This window comes from Coenobita brevimanus, chromosome 101 (assembly GCF_032717465.1).
Source record: "Coenobita brevimanus isolate Jiangsu-jjx chromosome 101, ASM3271746v2, whole genome shotgun sequence".
Lineage (NCBI taxonomy): Eukaryota > Metazoa > Arthropoda > Malacostraca > Decapoda > Coenobitidae > Coenobita > Coenobita brevimanus.
The window spans coordinates 63013122-63036304 of record NC_137054.1 but is presented as its reverse complement, the minus strand read 5'-3'; the positions used below and the strand labels follow the sequence as shown (position 1 = coordinate 63036304).

Sequence of the window (23183 nt, the reverse complement as noted above, 5' to 3'; positions counted from 1 at the left end):
GAGGCCGAGGATGAGATGGAGGGATGGGGTGGAGAGGTATATGAGAAAGGGGGGTGCGAGTTGGGAGCAGGGCAGTGAAATGGCGGGGGACAGGACGACGTGGAGGCAATTTTTTTGTGGCCACCCCAAACGGGATTTAGGCGTCTGGCAATGGATGGATGGATGTCTGGATAATTGAGGGATTACTGTACTCAATTGTATCAGTGCTGTATTGTACTGTACAGTATTTGGTTTAAAATTCATCTTTTACTCATGGGAAAGTTTTTAGGATAGAGGGTCGAGAAAAGCAAGATCTATCTATCTATCTATCTATTGCCAGACGCCTCAATCCCATTTGGGGTGGCCACAAACAAATCGCCTCCAAGTCGCCCTGTCCCCTGCCATTTCACTGCCCTGCTCCCAACTCACACCCCCCTCTCTCATATACCTCTCCATCCCATCCCTCCATCTCATCCTCGGCCTCCCTCTCCCTCTTCCCCCCTCCAGCTCACTCATATACACTCTCTTTGTCAGTCTTTCACCCTCCATCCTCTCCACATGGCCAAACCACCTCAGTGTGTTCCTCATAACGCTTCCTATCACATCCACATCAACACCACAACGCTCCTTTATATCCTCATTCGTCAGCCTGTCTCTCCATGTGACTCCACAGGCTCCTCTTAAATAATACAGTAAATCCACTGAAAAAAATGCATGCTCTTCATTGGCAGAGTGTGTGGCACCTGTACAGTTTTCTACCTAACGAACCAACTCTTAACTACCAGTGAGCTTGCTACATCTTACAGTATCTCGGCAAATCCATTCAGTTAAGTGTTACTTATAGAAACATGGAAAAATAGTGTAATGAAACAAATCTTGAGTATTTATTGGTGAACTAGTGGTTTGGAAAGTAGTGTTGTACAGTAGAATTATCATGACTCCCTTGCTCACAATTATGCAGATGACCGCGATCCACCAATTTATTCCTTACCTGACTGCCGTCATTCTGCCCATCATGCGCCACTCAGCTGTTTTGCAGATACAGTAATCCCTCATTTATCCAGACATAATAGAGCCAAAGGCATGTCTGGGTAGTGGCTACATCCAGATAATGAACACTACTCCCCTACCATACCCAGACCCTACCTATACTCACCTCCAACCTATACCTAATCTATTTATGCAGTACCTGTGCTTCATTTGGCAGTGTTTCCTGGTCATTCAGGCATATTTAGACATCAAAACACACAAAGGAATATCTAAAGTAATGCTAAACACCAAGAACCAATTAAAAAAAAAACTGAAAACCAAAAACCACCCGACCTATACACGACTGCATGTACAGTACCCCTCCTACTTTTGGCACTGTTTTTTGGTCAGTCTGCCATAGTTAGACATCAAAACACACATAGGAATATCCAAAGTAATGCTAAACACCAAGAAAACCATGAAAAAAAAACATTGAAAAACAAAAAACACTCTACCTATACACTATTGTATGTGCAGTACCCCTCCTAATTTTGGCACTGTTTTCAGGTCAACCTGTCTTATTTAGACATCAAAACATGCATAGGAATATCCAAAGTAATGCTAAGCATCAAGAAAACCATGAAAGAAAAAAATGAAGACCAAAAAACACCTGACTCATATACTATTGTATGTACAGTACCCCTTCCAATTTTGGCACTGTTTTGGGGTCATTCAGCCATATTGAGACATAAATACACACATAGGATTATTCATATTAATGCAAAACATCAAGAAAACAATGCATAAAGAACAAAAAATCTGAATACTGGTTGAAAATGAGTTATCAGTGACGAGTGATTGCTCCTGGGGCTCAAAAACAATTCCACAGCCAAATATGCCACTGGAAATTGGTTATATTGGTATAAATGTATACCATCATCTTCATTGGTGTTTATACTATATGATAAGCTAATAAAAACACATAAAACTCATAAGAAAAAGTACAGAAATGCAGCAATAATAAAGTGTTCAGGAATAAACCATACCTTCATACAACTTTCCACCTTCCTAGTTCAAAATTTTGCCAGCACCTTCCAAGAGTTAAGCATATCTCTAGATGCAGAATTTCATGAGCTTTCTCGTGATCACTTCAGAATCTCGATACAACAAATAGTAGTTAATAAATCCCAAAAAATTCTTTGAAAACTCACGAGTCAGTGGTATCACTACGGAGAAGGGTAGGGACTGAGGGAGTAAGGGGGGAGCTGGGAGGGTATGGAGGAGGGTTGGGAGTGGGGGGGAAAGGGAGGCTGTGGGCAGGATTCTCCCCCTTCTGTCAAAAGGCGATGGGTGCTTTTACCATACATTTACTCGTGGCTTGCGGTCTGTTACACACTGAGTGGCCATGCGGAAACAACTCACTGTGACCGGGGGCTTCCGATGTTCGGTAGAGAGGCGGACTGCTGCTAACGCCGAACATGTACTCATGGCTTGTGGCCTGTGTTCGATGGTGGTGGCGGTCAGGAAAGTCTTAGTCCGATGACCGCGCAACATTGAACTGGTCAGGATGCGTATGGACGTTTTGACACTTTTTTTTTTTTATACGAGGAAGAAGGAACCAGAGGCTGAGCCCACTAAACAGTTCTTTCCAAGAAAAGAACAAAAACGATACAAAAGAGAGCCAAATTCAAGATCTGTTCATTTTGAGATGCCTCGACACACTGCATTGGAAAGACTGGAGATCATAGGAAGTAGGAAATACTGTACAGACAGAGGGAGACAGTTCCAGAGTTGACCTGTTGCATAAATGAAGGACTGGGAGTAATGGTTAACTCTTGTATTAGAGAGCTGGACAGAAAAGGCATGAGGGTTTGTTGCTAGATGGGTGCTTCCACTCATCGTAGAGGTGGAGGGATGCAAGCAGACAGTTCAGAGGAGCAGTGACCATTGAAGTAACAATAGAAAAGAGATAAAGAGGCTACAGTGTGGTGAAGAGATAGAGGTTGAAGGGAGCCAGTAAGAGGAGGAGAGTTGATGATACTCCACCCTAATGAGAAGAGTTGTATGTGGGGAGCCTTCTCCTACATGAGAGTTGTACTCTAAACAAGGGTGAATAAAACCCATGCATAAAGTCAACAACTGTGCGGGGGTAAAGAAGGCACGGAGTCAGCTTAGCACACCTAATCTCTTAGAAGCAGATTTTACAAGAGTTGCGATATGATATTTACAAGATAAGTCCCGAGTGAATGAAACCCCAAGCATGTTCAAGGATGATGCAGGATTGAGCTGGATATTATTAAACATTAGTGGGTACTCCTATGGAAGATTTTGATGGGTTGATAGGTGTAAAAACTGAGTCTTTGATGCATTAAAAACAACAAGATTATTTTTACCCCAGTCAGAGATACAAACCAAGTCAGACATTAGGTGTGCCATATCCTCATCCCTCGTTTTTAGAAGTAACTGCTGAGATGGACATTGTGGAAACTGAATGGAAAAGTGAAGGGTGGAATCATCAGCATATGAGTGGATAGGGTTAGATGTACACCTTAGAGGATCATTGATGAATAAAAGAAAGAGTTGGTGATAGGACAGAGCCCTGAGGAACACCACTGTTGATAGATCTAGGAGAAGAATGATAGCTGTCTACAACAGCAGCAGTAGAATGACCAGAACGGAAGCTATAGCTGAAGGCACAGATAGAAGGATAGAAACCATAAGAGGGCAGTTTGGAAATTAAAGCTTTATATCAGAGTCAATCAAAAGCCTTTGAGATGTCAAGTGCAATGGCAAAGCTTTTGCTAAAGTCCCGAAAGGAGGATGACCAGGAGTCTGAAAGGTAGGTGAGAAGATCACCAGTGGAGCATCCCTGATGGAACCCATACTAACAATCAGAAAGAAGGTTGTGATAGGAAAGATGCTTTAAAATTTTTCTGTTAAAAATAGACTCAAAAGTTTGAGACACAGGATGTTAAAGCAATTGGATGGTAGTTAGAGGGTTGGGAATGGTCACCCTTCTTTGGACTGGCTGAATGAGAGCAAACTAACAGGAAGAAGGAAAGGTACAAGTTGAAAGACAAAGGCATAAGAGTTTACCTAGGCAGGGTGTAAGCACAGAAGCACAGTTCTAGAGGACAACAGGAGGGACTCCATCAGGCTCATATGCCTTGTTAGTACTGAGGCCAGTGGTGGCAGAAAGTACATCAGCTGAAGAAATTTTAATGTCAGCCATGAGGAAGTCAGAGGGGGGAAGTGATGGAGGAAAAGCACTGGAATCGTTTAAGGTGGAATTGGAGGAGAATGTCTGAGTGAAGAGATCTGCTTTGTCATTAGAAGAAATAGCTACAGAGCCATCAGAGTAGAACAGAGGAGGGAAGGATGATGAGGTAAAGTTGTTAGGAAGGTTTTTGGCAAGGTGCTAGAGGAGCAGGAAGAATTCGTGTTGGAGATTTGAGAGCATTTACACCCACCACAAACTGACTTAGGACCTACTTTCAAAATTGCTATGGGAGAGTTGTCTGTCTTTGCTTAGTGTTTCCACCTCTACCAAGTGAATTTTTTGGGCAGGAAGTAACTGGCTACTCCTCTGGTGTTGGTGGGAGGTGGTGAAACACTCAGCACGTCAGTGCTTGCCCAGAAGCGAGAGTGGGAGTGTATGTTCCCGTCGCTCCGAGCTTGCACCTCCTTCTTTTTTTCGTATGCATTACTGTTTGCCCTGTTATTTTCCTAGAGTCGAGTTGTCATGCCTGGAAAGTATTGCTCAAAGGATGAGAGGGTCCGTATTATTGCATGGAGGCAGGATAATGTCCCTATCAACATGATTTGTGAACGTACTGGACGCGCAAATTCGACTGTCATGAAGATTCTTGCAGCAGTGCACGGCCTGCCACCTGATGTCCTACCAGAGTACAAGCATGGCGGTGGAAGAAGAGGACGACTTCTGGAGGTTCAGATACTCTTCTGAAGAGGGAAGTAATCAAGAATCCTTGACTGACAGCAGCAAAATTGAAGAGAATGCATCCCCAGTTGTTACAAGATGTCTTAATTTGAACTATCCAGCTCTGCTTGCAGAAGGAGCTGGGTTTGCCAAGCCACACCGCAGCCAAGAAACCACTCCTCATTGACCACATGAAGACACAACGGATTCAGTTTGTCAAGAAGTATGCACACTGGACATCAAATGAGTGGAGAAAAGTTATGTTTTCTGATGAAAGCTCATTTCAAGTGTTCCAGATGCATTCTGCCAAGGTTCATCGCCCTGCCTCCTGTAGTCGATATGACCTTGCTTACATGATGCTGACTGTTAAACACCCACAATCAGTAATGGTATGGGGGTGTTTTTCTCAGGTGAAATGGGAAGGGAAGTTCTCTACTTTCTTCCTAAGAACTTGATGAGGAAAGGTGGCCGGTACGTTCAAGTTCTGAAAGTTCATTTGTTAAACTTTTTTGCTATTCATGGGTGCGACTTTTTCATGCACGATTCAGCTCCATGGCACAAGTCAAGAAAGGTGACAAAAATGGCTTCAGAATAATCGGATTGAGGTCCTCAACTGGCCTGGCAACAGTCCGGATCTAAATCCAATAGAAAACTGCTGGGCAAAGATGAAGAAAATCATGGCAGAGAAGGAGACAACAAATCTGGACAACCCCAAGACTGACCTGACAAATGTTTCGTGCAGAGAAATGTCATTAGATTACTTTAGAGATCTAAGTGATTCCATGCCAAAATGCATCCAACTGGTCCTGAAAAACAAGGGAAACATTATTTCATATTAATGAATGGCATTTCATGAACAAACATTGTGATATACTATGATTTCTGGGTTTTTTAATACCTTGTGGGGGGAGGTCCTAAGTCAATTTGCTGTACCTGTAATACGGATGAAATTATTTTTAGCAGAGCAAAGAACAGACTTAGTATGATCCTGGGCAGAAACATAAAAAAAGATGTGATTCAAGGGTGGGTTGTCTCTGGTACCTTTTATAGGCCCTGTCCTTGTTGCGGACAGCATTAGAACAAGCGTGATTAAACCAAGGCTTTCTTGCATTAGTCAAAGGATATGAGAAAGAAATGTATGCTTCCATACCTAAGAGAATAGCCTCCTTAATGCACAAGGCACAGTCAGATGGCTCTCGGCCATGGAAGCAATAATCATTCCAGAGAAAAGCAAAGAAGTACTGCCTGAGGACCTCCCAATCTGCAGCTCCAAAGTGCCACAGATGACATTTTTTTGAAGGGTCCACAGGCCGTACCAGAGCAATAGGACAGGTTAAGGTAATAAGGTTATGATTGTAGGAGCCCAACAGAGAGAAAAGATTAACAGTGTAAGCAGAAGGATTAGTTGTAAGGAAGAGGTTACAGTCGTATTACTCGGGTGCTGGAGGTTCGTTGGGAGTGATAGGACGAGCACGCGACTCTGACCGTCTAGTACAGGGGAGGACAGACATTTTAGCTTTAGCTTTGGTTGTGGGTTAAGGACTACTTCCCGCTCACGGCTTGAGCCCAGCGGCCACGATACTGAATGTTTGAACGTGTTGGCTGGCCGACTTAAGTTCTCGGTGACTTTTATATCTGGATAATAGCAAGTAAATTCGGATAATGGTTTAATAGAGCCAAGGTCCAGCATCTGGATAACGATACATGTCTGGATACTGAGCGTCCAGATAAATGAGGGACTGCTGCAGTACAGTACTGAAAATACATATGAATTGCATGGAAAAGTAAACTAAAGAAATAAATCTTGAGCATCTACTGGTGAACTGATGATTAGGAAAGAAGTGTTGTACAGTAGAATTATCATTACTCCTTTGCTCACAGTTATGTATTGGGCCACAGCCTGCCACTTTGTTCCTTGCCTGACTGTTGTAGTCCACCCTCGCTCACCACTCAGCTGGTTTGCAGATAATGCAGTAAATATGTACAGATTGCAAGCACAGTAATTTTATCCAACAAAGCAAACCTTCATTTCTGTCAGCTACATTTGATCATCTAAGCAAATGCATTCCAAGATGATGTATAAATTCATCTCAGAACGGGTTTGAGGAACAAATTGGTGGGCTGTGGCCATACACAACTGAGGAAGGGATTCTTGATAATTCTACTGTACAACACTTCTTTCGTAATCATTAGTTCACCAATAAATACTGAAGATTTATTGCTTTATTTTTTTTTTCCATGTTTCATTAATAACAAATAATGTTTAACAAAATGAACTTATTGTGTGCATTGTGCACACTGCAGTCATGTGTGTTACGTCTATGGGGTTTGTTTAAAAGGTTATGTTTCAAATGGAATTATTTTTGTGGTCCTGGATACAAGTGGTATTGTACAGTAAAAGACCTCCCATCCAACCACCAATAATCTGAAAATCCCAATACTGTACTCCAAATTTGCCAAGGCAATATTTTTTGAATTTTTATGGTCTGTTTTTTTTTTTTTTTTTTTTTTTTTTTCTGGGCTTTATCTAAGGATTTATCTGGCTTGGACTTGCCCTTGGTCTTGGATGTACCTGACTGAAACTATTCATCTATACTTCTTTGCATTTCCGGTGAGTAAAACAATAACTCATATCATTTTAAGTGTTTAAGTAATGATCATGTACATACAATATTTTTAATGTTTTCAAAGGGCCCTCCCAATAGTCTGAAAGACCCTTGGTCCCCTGCGATTCGGATTACAGGACTTTTACTGTATATACCACTGTGTATCAGATGTCTGGGAAAAATAAATAACTGGAATATTCCCAGGCTTCCCGGTTAACTGGGATTGCACAGTACAGTATTACAATACTGTATTAATACTGTTTTGTATTTTATGTTTAGCTTTCATCTTTTACTAATGGGATAGCAATTAGGATAGAGAGTTGAGACAGACATTAACACAATATCCAGCACACTGCTGATTGTTGAGCCAGTGAAGGGGGTACTGTGCAATAGCTGACATTTTGCTTTAACTGACTTAAGGCTTGGCTGAATTACAATGGATAATTGAGAGTTTATAGTATGTTAAATGCAAAAAAGTGTTTGGTGGGCTAGGAGTTGCCTGGTAGGTCCAAGTGGTTTTTTCCATTTACCAGTGTGTATCCAGTATGTATGACAGTTTGACCGTGGGCCCTCAAAGTGATCAGTATATCCAGTATCTGGTCTAGTGGGGTATGGTAGACCAAGATGGCACATCATCACATCTCATTCTTGTGTTTTCATTTAAGTTCTGTACCAGTAAGTTATCTGTTAATAGTTCATGTAATTTATAACTCCATATGTTTGTATTATTACCTGAATCATTCTTCTCCCAGTTTACCTCTTTGCAGTTAAACTCTCTTGTAAAGTCTAGTCCATTTCTTCTTAGTGCAAGTTTTTCCAGTTACATCAACATATCTCTAGTGATATCCTCATAGCTTTCATCATTCCATGTTCTTGTTTTGGGAGGCCTATAAGCCAATCCTTCATCCATCTTTCTCTCTTTGTCAGTTTGTATTCCTACTGTTAAGGCATCTGCCTTGTTGCTGCCCATTTCCACATTTCTTGACATTGATATCTGGAATTATTAAAACCTCATCAGACCTACCTGCCTTTGTCTTTTTTCTGTATACTTTATCCACTCCAGTTCAGCACCACTGGTTTTATCTTTAATTATCTTTGTTTCACTTAAACATATATGCCAGTTTTTCCCTGGTCATATAATGTACTGTAATATGTTAACTCAAATTTTTTTAGATTAATCCATCTGCATAACACCACATAAGCTGCTCTCTGTTACTTTTACTGTGCGTCTGTCTCCTCTACTTTCTCCATTGTGATTCCTGTTTACTTTCTGTTTTCTCCCTGGTATACTATTTTACTATTTTCATTTTTATCACTAAAAAAAAAAGTACTTCTTTGTTTTCTCATCTTTTTCTTCATTGCATCTGCTTTTAATCCTTGTATTATCTCTCCCTCTCTCTCTTCCTGGTTTACGTCCTTTCTTACGCCGGTCCCACTGAATCTTGAACTGTCTTTCAGTCTTTATATGGATCTCAATATCTCTTTGGCAGCACTGGTTGAGTTGAACTGTATCTTAAGTGGCCCCTTCTCACTCTTTCGATACCATCCTAATTTCCATACTCCCTCGATCTCTTTCTCCCAACCAATATTACTTGTATCTGTTTCCTGGATCAATTCGCAGGCTGTGTTTTCCTCTGACTCTTTCATTTCAGTTTTGTTCCTAATTTAATCGTCAATATCTCCTAACAATCAAATATTTTTTTCTATCAGATACTATTCTCTTTTATTTTTTCTCTCTTCCTTGTAATGTTCAGCACACATCCTTCAAAATGTACTTTTTCTTCATTTCTTCTGTCTCCAATTTCTCCTTTGTTCTTTTCTGTTCTATTTTTCTGCTTATTACCTGCCATACATTCTGCATATTATTCAATTATGTTTCTGCTGCCTTTGTTGTCAGTCATTTTCTCTTATGCATCTCTGTAATACTTCATTTTCTAATTTCATTTTGTGGCATCTGGCTGTAGGTATTTTTTACACCTCTGCCTCTACTGACTTTTTACTTTTTACCCACCTCATTTTTTTTTTTTTTCCCCTCTCTCTCTCTCAAATTATTTTCTGTCAGTTACTCTTCTCATTATGTCAAAATTGTTCTCCCCTATATCACAAAGTTCATTAATTTTTCCTCCCAATATCTCAATTCTTGTCAAAATTATTTGTGCTGCACTACTTTGTAACTGCCATTCCAAACCATTTTTCATCACCATTGTTCATTTGGGTTTCAAAACTTTTGAATCCTTTAGATGATGGGCTTCTGCTCTTATTTAATCTTATTTTTGCCCTAATGTCGTCATATGTAGGGGTCAGAGCCAAATGCGTAACCTTTCACATGGAAATGATGGTCCCAGTGGTCTAATAACTAACAACGTCCATCTTATAAGCCCAACAGTTTTTTTTTCTTTTTCCCAGCTAATATTGACTCTACACTTAAATTTTACTTGGAGACAGGACCGACATAAATTTGAGTTGAACTCCATGTTCACAAAATAGGTGAAAGTTTGGCAACATGAATTTGTCTCCATCTAGACGCATGCTGTCATGTGTGTATTTACGTATTTGTAGTTTACAGGAATTAAGCTAAGCCCATGTTGTCTCCATATCTATAATTATCTACTCTGATTTTAAACACATGAATGTTTTTTGCTTGCACCACCTCTTCGTTTAAGTCATTCCAAATACTTATGGTTCTGTTTGGGAAACTGAACCTTTTAAGATCATTAAGACATCTACTTTTCCTCAGTTTGAAGTCATGACCTCTTGTTCTTCCATCATCCAACACAAAAAGACCCTCTTGATCCACCCTTTCCAATTCTCTCACATTTAAGTATTGTGATCAGGTCACCTCTTTCCCTTCTCTTGCGCAGTGTTGGTAACTTCGGTTTTCCCAATATCTCTTCGCATATGAGTTCCCTTAAGCACAGTATCATCCTTGTTGCCATCCGTTGAACCCTCTCTAGTTTATCAATATGCTTCTTCAAATGAGGTGACCATACCACAGCCGCATACTCAAGTCTTGGTCTTATCATGGTTACTATCAACTCCTTCAGCATTTCCTCGTCCATATAATTAAAAGCCACTCTCCTGGTAGTCAGTAATCCATAAGTTCCTCCAATAATTTTGTTTATATGCTTTTCTGGTAACAAGTCATTGTGAGAAATAACTCATAAGTCTTTCTCATCTTTTCTTTTACTAATTATCTTATTGCCCATTTGATATGTCCAGTGCGGTCTTCTTTCACTCATTCCCATTTCTAATACATGACTTCTTGGCATCAAAAATCCATTTTCCAAGTCTGACTCCAGCTGTGGAGTTTGTCCAAGTTCTCTTGCAGTATTTTACAACTATCAGTACATTTAATATGTTTCATGATTTTAGCAGCATCATCTGCAAACATACTCAAGTAACTATTCAAACCCTCTGGCAAAACTTTTACATTTATCAGAAACATTATTGGGGTTAAGACAGAGCCCTGGGGTACTCCACTAGTCACGTTTCTCCAATGTGAAACCTTCTCACCATCCACTCACTCAGTGTAGTGCTGCTTTCGGGTGTCTGCCCTGTCCTCTCCTCCATCCTTCTTTCCTTCCATCTCCTTCTGTCTTTCCTTCCTTCGTTCTTTCCTTGTCTTTCTGCCTATGGGTGACTTTACACTTCCTCTTCTGTCTTTCATTCCTTCATTCTTTCCTCTTCCTTCTGCCCGTGGGTGACTCTACACTGAGTGACAAGCCAAATGGTTTCCTGTACACCAGGAAACCATTTACTGTGCTGGGTGGTAACCATGTAACCAAATTTTGGCGCCTGGTGGTTTAGTGGGTAATTATTGTGCTCCAGTTGGATTGAGCCGGTGAAGGTTTATATCCAAGGGATAGTTGGGGTTTATTGCTCATGTAATTCCACTCAGGGATGAGTGAGGCTTGTCACTCTCATCTTAAATGTCGGGACCAACTGCCTAGCCCCGGGCTCCTACGCTCCTCATGGGGCAACGTAGGATTGGATGATGGATGGATGGATGAAATCTTGTCTCTTACAACTGTTCTCATCTGCCTTCCTATCAAATAATCTCCCATCCACTTTAATAGTTTCCCATGTGCCCCTCCAAAGGTCGTCAACTTTACAGCAGTCTCCTGTAGGGCACCCTGTCAAATGCTTTCTTCAGATCAAGATAGACACAATCCACCCATCCCTCTCTATCTCTCGTATGACATCTATTACCCTGCTGTAGAAGCTTAATAGGTTAATAACACATGATCTTCCTTCCCTAAAACCAAATTGTCTTGGTGTTATCACTTCATTTTCTTCTAAATGCTTTATCCATCTTTTTCTAATAATTTTCTCACGGATTTTACAAACAATACTAGTAAGTGATACAGGTCTGTATTGGCGTGGATCTTCCCTATCTCCTTCCTTGAAGATTGGCACAATATTTGCTCTTTTCTACTCTTTAGGTAGCTGTCCATTTCCCAACGAGGTCTTGATGATGATATAAACAGGGCTTACTAACTGGTCTGCACATTCCTTCAGGATCCATCCAGCCGCACCATCTGGTCCCATTGCTTTTCTCACATCCAAACCCCATGCCGGCTGTAGCATCCTATTTATGTCAACTGTAATTTCTGCCATTCCCATCATGCTGGGTTCCATTTCAGGTTCCCTAATTCCTCCTGCAACACATAGAATGACTGCAGCTTGTTGTTCATTATTTCACACAATTCTTCTTCTCTTTCGTAAGTTTCATCTCCATCCCTCGATCGTATTATACTGTCTTTAACTTTCATTTTACCATTTACAAACCTATGAAATAGTTTCAGCTCTTTTTTACATTTAGTTACAATATCCTTTTCATATTTCCTTTCTTCTTCTCTCTCCACCCTTACATATTCATTTCTTACCTGCTTGTACTCCTCCCAAGCCCTTTCACTATACCTTCTTCTCACATTATTCCATGCCCTTTTTCTTACCTCATATGCCATTCTACATCTGTTGTTAAACTGATCTTTCTTCCTTTCCATAGCTGCAGAAAATTTTGGGACATATTTACTAACTCCTGTTTTATATATTTCTATAAAAAACTTGTATTTCTCATCAACATATGTGATCGTATTTATTTTACTCCAGTCTACATATTGGAAATAGTTTCTCAGGGAAGCAAAGTCTGCCTTCCCATAATTGTTTCTATTTTCTCTGTGTTTTTCATCCCTTTCTCCTTCCTTTACTCCTGCCACTACTGTCTCAATAACCAGATGATCACTTTTCCCAGAGGGGCATTGGTAGGTAATGTTCCTCACATCATTGGGCCCCTTTGTGTGTGTGTGTGTGTGTGTGTGTGTGTGTGTGTGTGTGCACACCAACCTAGTTGTAGTACTGTCTACAGGAATTGAGTGAAGCTCGTGTTGTCGTGTCTCCATAGCTTGTATTATCCAATCTGCTTTTAAACACATGGATGTACTTTCCTTGCACTGCCCCCTCTTCCAGACTGTCCCAAATGTCTATATTTCTATATGGGACACTAAATTTTTTCACATTGTTTAAGGATCTATTCTTCTTCAGTTTCTGTTCATGTCCTCTTTCCCTGCCATCATCATCCACAAACAGGTCTTCTTTGTCTACATTTTCCGGTTTTCTAACACATTTAAACCTTATAATAAAATATCTTCTCTCTTTTCTCTCAGTGATCATTAGCAACTTCAGTTACTTCAGTCTCTTTTTACAAAACAATTCTCTCAAAATTGGTAACATCCTACTCACCACCCTCTGTATGTTTTCCAATTTTTTAACATGCCTCTTTAAGTGAGGTGATGATAGCACTGCTGCATATTTTAATTTTAGTCTTACTGTGGATACATTTTTTCATCCAGATAGCTGAAAGCCACTCTAATATTGGCCATCAATTTGTATGCACCTCCATAGATCTTATGCCTTTCTGGTGATAGATTATTCTGTATGGTCACTCCTAAATCTTTCTCTTCCCTTGCATTGCTGATCCTCTGTCTTCCCATTTTATTCTCATAATTAGCTCTTTTGCCACTTACTCCTATTTCTAGGACATGGCTTTTTTTTTTCTTTCTTTCTTTTTTTTTTTTTTTTCAATAAACTACATTTTCCACATCTGTTTATAAATGTACAATTTGTCTAAATCATTTTGCAACTCCTCACAAATGTCCCTGTTCTTGATTTGCTTCATAATTTTTGCATCATCTGCAATTTTCATTGTTTCAGTAATGCAGAGAGTAGGCCAGCATGCTTTCCAATACAAGTTTCTCTAACTCTCAGCACCTAACTACATGCCTATTACACACTACACTTCCCATTCAAAATTTTACCCCCCCCCCCCCCAAAAAAAAAAAAAAAAAAAAAAATGGCATCAACAAACCAAGCCTCGTAGTCCCTCCATCATCCACTCTTCTCCCAGTGATGACCCAGCAAGATGCCTGGAGCCACTGTCTGACTCACTTCTTCATTTCTGCAACATTCATGGCCTTTCCTCTAACTTTCTCTCTGCTCAGCACTACTTCTCTTCCTCTAAACCTCACCTTCTTTTCCTAACTGAGATGCAGCTGTCTGAGACAACTGATAGTAAACCCTTCTTTGTATCCTCCTACTTTCTCTATACTCATTTCAAAGTCAGAGGTGGCTGTTGTGTATATGTGCACAATGACATATCTTGCTCACTTGTCTTGAACTTAAATACTCAGAATACTCCACTCTCTGGCTATGGCTTTCCGATCATTCTCAGACTAAATGTGTCTGTGCTGTTTACTTATCCCAAATTCTACTATGAAAAATTCTTTAACTATCTTACTTCTAAGATAGAATGCATCATATTCATTTCTCCTTTCTCTGAAATCTCCACTGTAGGAGATTTCAGTGTTCACCACCACCTTTGGCTCTCTTCTTCTTTCACTGATCCACCTGGTAAACAAGCGTACATCTTTGCTATCCATAATAACTTAGAGCAGCTTGGACAGCACCCTACCCATATCCCTTACCACCTTGGAGAGAGTTCCAACATACTTGACCACTTCCTTACAACTAATCCTTCTGCCTACATTGTTAATGATTCCTCTCCATTAGGCTCCTCCAATCACAACCTTATCACCTTAACCTGTCCTATTGCTCCAGTAAGGCCTGTGGACCCTCCAAAAAACCATCGGTTGTGGCACTTTGGAGCTGCTGACTGGGAGACCCTCAGGCAGTTATTCTTTTATTTTCCCAGAATTATTATTGCTTCCATGGCCGAGAGCCATCTGAGTGTGCTTTGCGCATTATGGAGGTTATTCTCTCGTGCATGGAAGCATACATTCCATTTTCACATCCTTTGACTAATGCAAAAAATCCTTGGTTTAAAATACAGACTAAATACATAAAATCCATCCTAGACAGTTTACCAACCAATAAAGCTCCAGGCCCAGGTGGAATTCCTCCAGTTGTTTTGAAAAAGAGCTCCCCATAACTTGCCTCTGTTCTAGCTAAATTATTCAGAATATGTACTTCTTCATTCCCTAGTTCTTAGAAAGAAGCCAGTGTCCACCCAGTTCTGAAGAAAGGAAGTTTCTTTGACCCCTCTGACCACAGACCAATAGCTATCATGTCTTCTCTTGGTAAAATATTTGAAATTGTAATGAATAAGCACATAGTTAAACATCTTGAATCCAACAACTTAATTAGTGATAGACAGTATGGATTTTGCCACAAAAGATCCACCATTGATATACTTATCTCCTGATACACATTATCCATTAACCAATTGACCAACATGGAGAAACTCATACAGAAGCCCTTGGTATTTTTAAAGCTTTTGACAGAGTGTGGCACCGTTCCCCGCTATCCAAACTCCTTTGCTATAGACTAACGTCTTTTGTTTCTCTGATTTCCTTATATCCCAGTGACAGAAAGATAAAAGTAGATGATGTATATTCCTACTTCCATTCAGTTAACCTGTGGAGAGCGACCATGCTTCCGTAGTTACCGGGCGCCAAGCGACGATTTGGCTGAAATTTCGAGTCTTACAGAATTGAATGATACATACATCATCGTATTGGACATGTTCGCATCCATCCGGCAATATATATATATATATATGTATATATATATATATATATATATATATATATATATATATATATATGTATATATATATATATATATATATATATATATATATATTTACAGTTCCCTCGCGTCCAACACGTGTTTGTCCAGCACAATTCGCGTCCAGCACGGAGAACAAAATATTAGTACGATTTAATACAATTTAAGTACTGTAAAATGGGTGCGTAAGCATAACACTGACGGAGCTCCGAGAAGTGGGCGAAATCTGCAGAGTTTGCCTCTAGCACGATCACCCCTGGTCCAACATGGTCATACTGGACATTCCTGTGACGCTGACAGCCAATCAAAACTTCCGATCAAGTAGAATCCCCCACCCGCTATCATGACGTGATCGTGATGTCGCCCAATGAAAAACACTTCTGCTCTCACGTGATGTTTTGTTTAAATTTCTCCCGCCACAGTGCCACTCAGTTGCATAATTTGCATTGGACGGTGTTTTTTTCTCGCTGTATTTTCTGCCCTTGCTACTGCATTTTACCCTGCTCACGATGCCTAGGAAGCCTTCTGAGAACCCCAAGAAGTGGTGGCACCTCCCTCAGGCCACCAAGCTAGAATTCATCGAGAGGCAGAAGAAAGGGGAGAGGAATTTCAAAGGATTTATGAGGGAGGTTGAGGAGGAGCAGCAGCCATTATCCGTTAGTGACGCCAGCAGCCATCCTCCAGGGACCTAGTAGGACTACCTACAGCCTCGGATATCACCTTCCATTCCCAGCAAGCCCACCATCAATATCCTCAAAGGTTAGTTATCATTCATAGTACAGTACCATTTATTATAATTACAGTAGTACCAATATATGTATAGGTATATGGTAGGTATTTAGGGTGACTTTTCCTAGGGTTGCCGACATAATTCATTTTTCCCCATAAGCTCTGTTGTTTGTCCAACATGTTTTTGGTCCAACACAGGACCTGTGCCTGACAATATTACCGTGTTGGACGCGAGGGTACTGTATATATATACTGTAAATATATACAGTACCCTCGCGTCCAACACGGTAATATTGTCAAGCATGGGTCCCGTGTTGGACCAAAAACGTGTTGGACAAACAACAGAGCTTATGGGGAAAAATGAATTATGTCAGCAACCTAGGAAAAGTCACCCTAAATACCTACCATATACCTATACATATATTGGTACTACTGTAATTATAATAAATGGTACTGTGCTATGAATGATAACTAACCTTTTAGGATAGTGTTGGTGAGCTTGCTGGGAATGGAAGGTGGTATCCAAGGTTGTAGGTAGTCCTACTGGGACCCCCGAGGATGGCTGCTGGCATCACTAGCGGGTAATGGCTGCTGCTCCTCCTCAACCTCCCTCATAAATCCTTCAAAATCACACTCAGAATCACTATCTTCGTCCACAGCCATGGAAGGTCCTGGTTCTGCCTATCCTAGCACTCTGTAAGCCTTCACTGCTGCCAGGATCTTGTCTTGGTTTTTTATTATGGTCCTCATGTTGGCTTCATTCATGTTGTAGGCCTTGGCAATGTCAACTTTCCTCTCCCCTTTCTTCTTCCTCTCGATGCTTTCTAGTTTGGTGGCCCGAGGGAGGTGCCGACGCTTCTTGGGGTTCTCAGAAGGCTTCCTAGGCATCGTGAGCAGGGTAAAATGCAGTAACAAGGGCAGAAAATGCAGCAAGAAAAAAGCACCTTCCAATGCGAATTATGTGACTGAGTGGCGCTGTGGCGGGAGAAATTTAAACAAAACATCACGTGACAGCAGAAGCGTTTTTGATTGGGCGGCATCACGATCACGTCACGATAGCGGGCGGGGAAGGCTACTTGATCAGAAGTTTTCATTGGCTATCATCATCATGGGAATGTCCAGTATGACCGTGTTGGACTGGGGGTGATCGTGCTAGAGGCGAACTTTGCGGATTTCGCCCACTTCTCGGGGCTCTGTGCGTGTTATGCTAACACACTCATGTTGCAGTAATTAAATCGTATTAAATAATACTAATTATTTGCTCTCCGTGCTGGACGTGAATCGTGCTGGACTAACGCGTGTTGGACGCGAGGGTACTGTATATATATATATATATATATATATGACCACATTAAGTCACATGGTAGTGAGATAAAATGGCTAGAAGATGAACAGCTGGTGGCGCGAGCAACCCACCCACCACCCGCGGTGATTGAGGTAGGTTATTGTCCGGGAAAAACAGCCTATATTTACCAAGGCATTGGCAAAGATGACATGATTACTGTATCATCAACTCTCTCTCTCTCTCTCTCTCAGAGAGAAGGAATAGAATGGAGAATAAGAGAGAAGAGGAGGAAGGGAACTGAGAATAAGAGAGAGAAGAGGGACAAAGTTTATGCCTTATCTCCTCGCCCAGTGAGACGCTTCTTTGCCATTCCTGTATTTATTCTCTCTCTCCCTCTCTCTCTCTCTCTCTCTCTCTCTCTCACAGAGAAATGCCCTTTATCTCTCTCTCTCTCTCTCTCTCTCTCTCTCTCAGAGAAATGTCCTTTATCTCTCTCTCTCTCAAGTGTGTGTGTGTGTGTGTGTGTGTGTGTGTGTGTGTGTGTGCACAGATCCCGTTTATCTCTCTCTCTCTCTTTCTCTATCTCTCGTGTGTGTGTGTGTGTGTGTGTGTGTGTAGATCCCCTAGTGCCTGGTGCGGAGTTGGCGATGTCATGGGAGGAAAATTAGTTCACACTCCATGGTGTCCGTGCACGTGCGCGCGTATTCTGATCGTATATGGGATAGTGCATGGGTGGTATCGAAAGTTGCCACTTGCCCCTTTTTCCCGTACAAATTTCAACCACCTACCCCTTGTGGCGCAGTTTTGGTACGCCTTTGAGAATCGCACTCATTTGAGGCTTATCGCTTTCGACTCTGATAAGTCCCAAATGAGGCCTATCGCTCTCAACAGGTTAACACCAGCATGCCACAAGGATCAGTTCTGGCTCCAACCATACTCTTAATTCACATTAATGATCTCTTATCTGTCACCTATAATCCCATTCATTCATATGCAGATGACTCAACACTTCACATTTCATTCACACTTAAACACCCATTTACAAAGTTTAATATCTCTAACTCACAACTCAGTACAGCCATTTCCATAAATCAAGACTTGTCTAGGATCACTTAAGGTGGACAAAATAACCCTGTCTCATTTAATGCCAGTAGAGCCAGATATTGCCAGATTCCCATATTTCCTTCAGTGCAACTAACATTGCTGTCTCTTAAAGTGTTGAAACTCTTGGAGTTTCACTCAATATTGCCCTCAGCTGGACCTTTCATGCCAGATCACTTGCTAAAACCACCTCAATTAAACTTGGATTATTGTACAGAATTCGTAGCTTCTTCACTGACGAGCAGTTTGCTGTAGTTTATGGGAGTCATGTGTGCTTTCAGCTGGAATATTGCTCAGCCTTTTGGAATGGATGTGGAGAAGTTGCAGTAGAACAGCTAGACAAAATTCAGAACAAAGCTGTTAGAATTTTAATAACCCTGCTATTACAAGTAAACTACCTCCCCTACAGGCAGGAAGGAATGTTACTTCCCTTATATTATTTTATAGATACTTTTATGGCAAATGCTCAGATGAAGTTGCACCCATTGTGCCATCTCTCCATGCCTTCCCCTGTGTTACACAGGTATCTGGTAGTGCTCATGACTGGAATGTCACACTGCCATATCGCAGAAGTTCCACCTAACAGAAATCTTTTATTCCCCGAACTGCATCTCTTTGGAACTCACTTCCACAGAGTTGTTTCCCCCTAAACGTCAGCCTACAGCTGTTCTAGTCCAATTGTTATAGAAATTTTATGAATGGAGGACACCAGTAATCTTGTTTATGGATTATTATTTTTTTTTATTAATTTTGTTTTCCTTCCTCGTTAAAAAAAAAAAAAAAAAAAAAAATATTGTGTCCCATTCCTCAATACCTTTAGTGCAAGCAGCTTTGTATCATCTGTGGCACAGAGGAAGGAGGCTTTTGTTTTACTAATTCATGTTCCATTTAAGATTATTGAGTAGTGCTATGAATCTCCTCATGTCTTGTGTCATAGATTAGATTGGTATGCATGTGAAGGTATAATGTTCATATCGATTCACCTCTGCTGCAGGTGTCGCTGAGTCTACGAACCTCCAACAACCCACCAGTGCTGGAAGTGGGACCAGAGAAGACAGAAATACGCAGTGTTGATAACTTTCAGGCAAGTTAAGGATATCCAGTCAGTGGTACAAGAGTTCCTGTGATATAGTACAGGCATTCCCTGCTATACGATACCCCGCCCTTAGCGATGTGAAAAAATTAATACCCTTCTCTGCCTGTCAATGGTCACTTCCTGGTTATCCGATGGGTTTTGTATTTTTGAACCGATTTTTATGATGTTTTAGGCCTAATTTTTTTGTTTATGTTGATTTATAAACGGTTTTTAGACTTAGATTAATATATTTTAGTCATAGGTGGGGTGAACACTGTCATTTTTGGGTATAGTTTACTAAATTTGATGTTTTCCAGACTTATTTTTGATGGTTTTCAGATTTTATTTTTGGATAAGGTGTGTTATAAACTGCATTTAGGCTTAGTTTAGCTTGTTTTAAAGCTCTCTGGGGGATTGGGTGAGCTAGAAACTTGTTTTTGGACTCATTTGGGAGGTTTTGGACTTGGTTGGGGGGTAATCCCAAGGCTCCCAAATGCATCCCTATACTTTCCATGTTATAACGTCCCCATTTAACGATACCCTGGCTGAATGATGAGTTTTCCAAAATGCATCTCATTGTTATAGCAGGGACTAACTGTACTTTATTAACCCCTTAACCGCGGGGCGTCACTTTCGTGATGCATGGGAGCAAGGGATCATACCGCAGGGCGTCGCTTTAGTGATTCTGTGTTATTTTGAATTCACCCGGGCTTCCAAGTGGGGGCTTGTATCATCTATCAGTACTGCCAATGTCCAACACTAGTCAGCACTCCTAATCTCATCTGTACTCCCATCCATTGTTGACAATTTAGCCATTTCTCCCCGTTCTTGACTCGCCTCCCTACCCCCCCTCCATTAACCTATCCTCTCGCCTGCCCAGCCGTGCTACGCTAAGTAAATCTTCCCTGGAATTTTTCACTGATTTCATCCATTGAAATAAGCCCTATGTCCTATTCTTATACCAAATAATTTATCCAAGAAAGAAATAAGGTAAGTGAGAGTGCCATACACCTGGAATTGGCTAATTATCACCTGACAACACCTCACGTGCACTCGTTCGCTAATTTTCGCTGTTTTTTTCCCTTGAAATATGCCATATAATCTATTTTCGTAATAAATATACATGTAAGGAGGGCAGGGAGAAGCCTAAGTGATATTTACATTCACCTGGAACTACCTAATTTATAAAGTATTGTCTAGATTTCCTGCCAATCATTTCAGTGCTATACATAGCTGTTTCAAGAGCTAACATTGGTAGCACTGAATATCCCCTAAGTAGGCCTCTACCCCGGCCCTCCCTTATCAGTTTACTCTCATCTTCCAAAGTGGAGGTACGTCTGTTTCTTCTTGCTGACTTCAGGGACTTTTTCACCCCCATGCAAAGGGCCCTGTGACCTTTACCCCCTACTAAACCTCGTGTGGAAAGAGGTAAAGGGCTGACAATTGATAAAAGAGTGACTACGATCTTTCTGTTGAGTAAAACAGTGCAAGTGGAATTGTAAATAATGTGTAAACAGCAAGTGAAAGTAATGAATGTAAATATATGTGAACAATGGAAAATAGTTTTATAAGTTACTTCAAGTGACAGTGCATAACACAGTGTAAATAAAATAGAAATGTAAATAACGTAAATAAAGTAGAGAACGTAAATAGAAATGTAAATGAGTAGTATTATAAGAATACAAGTATATACCCTAGGAGTAATGAAAGTGAAAGTTTCACTCTAGCATGTCTGAATACTATGAGTTATGAGAGTGAAGATGAAAGTGACATTCACTCTCAATGCTAGTATACAGGATGAGAAAGTGAATGCTACGTATTTTACTGAAAGAAATTGAATCCCTACAGTGACAATAAACTAATACTACTGAAGGAAACTTATGGATAAAGACTGTAGATATATATAAGTGTTATATAGTAATAGAAATATAAAGTGTGAGGGGTTTTATGAATAATAAATGACAGAGTACCAAGAGCGAACTAGTGCCAGTGCGACGGTCAGACGCGCTCGTAATTTTCATTGCTTTCACAGTGGGTTTTTGTTTAGAGTATGGATCCCAAACTACTTGAAAATCATAGAGTAGTGTTTATAGTGTATATATCTGGCTGTGGTAATCATATTACGGGTTGTCGGGAAGTGTAAAGTGGAGACTTCGTTACCCAACTTCAGAGGTCTCCACAAGTCCTACGGTAACTGACGAAGGCTCAACAAACATTCCAGGAGAAAGCTGAAGGTATGTGCCATAAGCATATTTAATTTTAATATTCTAGGACTAATAACTGATTTTTGGCAAATATTTTTTGAGAGTCTGTCGGAGCCCAAATAACCCCGCGGCACACGCAAAACATCGGTAAACATGCCCGCGGTGTAGGGGTTAATAATCTATAACGTTCATTTGGGCATATGGAGAGAATGGATGATGAGCAATTGGTGAAAAAGATAACTGGATCGGATGTGAGTGGTGTAAGGCTGAGAGGAAGACCACGAATAAGATGGATGGACAGTGTGAAGAGAGTGTTAGATGCGAGAGGGATGTCTGTTGAGCAAGGAAGAGTGGCTGTGCATGATAGGAATGATTGGAGAGAAATTGTGAATGAATAATTGGTGACCTGGCCCCGAGGGGATATTCTCCTGCATTTGGTCTGATCAGCTGATCAGATCAGGTGCGGGTAAGGGGATGGATCCATTGTGATGTGGTAGGGGTAAACCAGCTCTTCTGTTGGGCCCTGCTGCAGATGTCACTGATTGCACTGTGCAGTTGACCCTTGTGCAGTGTGGTACAGTGAGGATCTGTCCCTTCTCCCCTTGGGGCTAAAATACGAATAAATGTGTGTGTTTGGAGGAGTAAATTGGGAGTGTGTCGTCCTGTCTCAGTTACCTCCCTTTGTTTGGGGGGAAGCAGCCTAGTAGATATAAAGATAGATAGTTAGATAATGTTCATTTTTCAACAATTTGCCTTAATATTTTAAAATGTTCATATTTGAAACATAATGCTTTCCCTCTACAGTACTTTATAATTTCTTGCATCATCACAACCACACCTCCTTCTTCCCTTCTACTGCCACCAGGTTTTTCCCACCACCATCCTCATATTACCCTTAAGGTATTCATATACAGTTACTGTTTGCCATTTACTGTTTTTGTATATATTCTGGTACTCCAAAGGTATACTCATCATTTGTGTTCTGTGCCTCACGTCTACTATGTCACCTTGCAGACCACACAGAACAAAACCCTGTGCAATCATTGGTTGCATCACTCCCACAGCTCACTTTGAAACTAGTCTGCCTTGCTAGCGAATATCTGAACGTGTGTGGCACACATTGCTATTTGGCACCCTATGCTAACACACTGCACCTGTGTTGTTATATAACAAAGCCACACAACACAAGTATACACAAAACAGTCACCACACA

General features: G+C 40.8%; 1 protein-coding gene across 1 annotated transcript in view; it reads left to right on the top strand.

Moving 5' to 3' along the window:
* The window catches only part of LOC145414877 (beta-sarcoglycan-like), a 144515-nt gene that overhangs the window by 60993 nt on the left and 60339 nt on the right, over positions 1–23183 (top strand). Inside the window, exon 4 of the mRNA XM_080284295.1 lies at positions 19686–19775. Coding sequence (XP_080140421.1) covers positions 19686–19775 — 90 coding nt within the window. The remainder of the gene's footprint in view (positions 1–19685; positions 19776–23183) is intronic.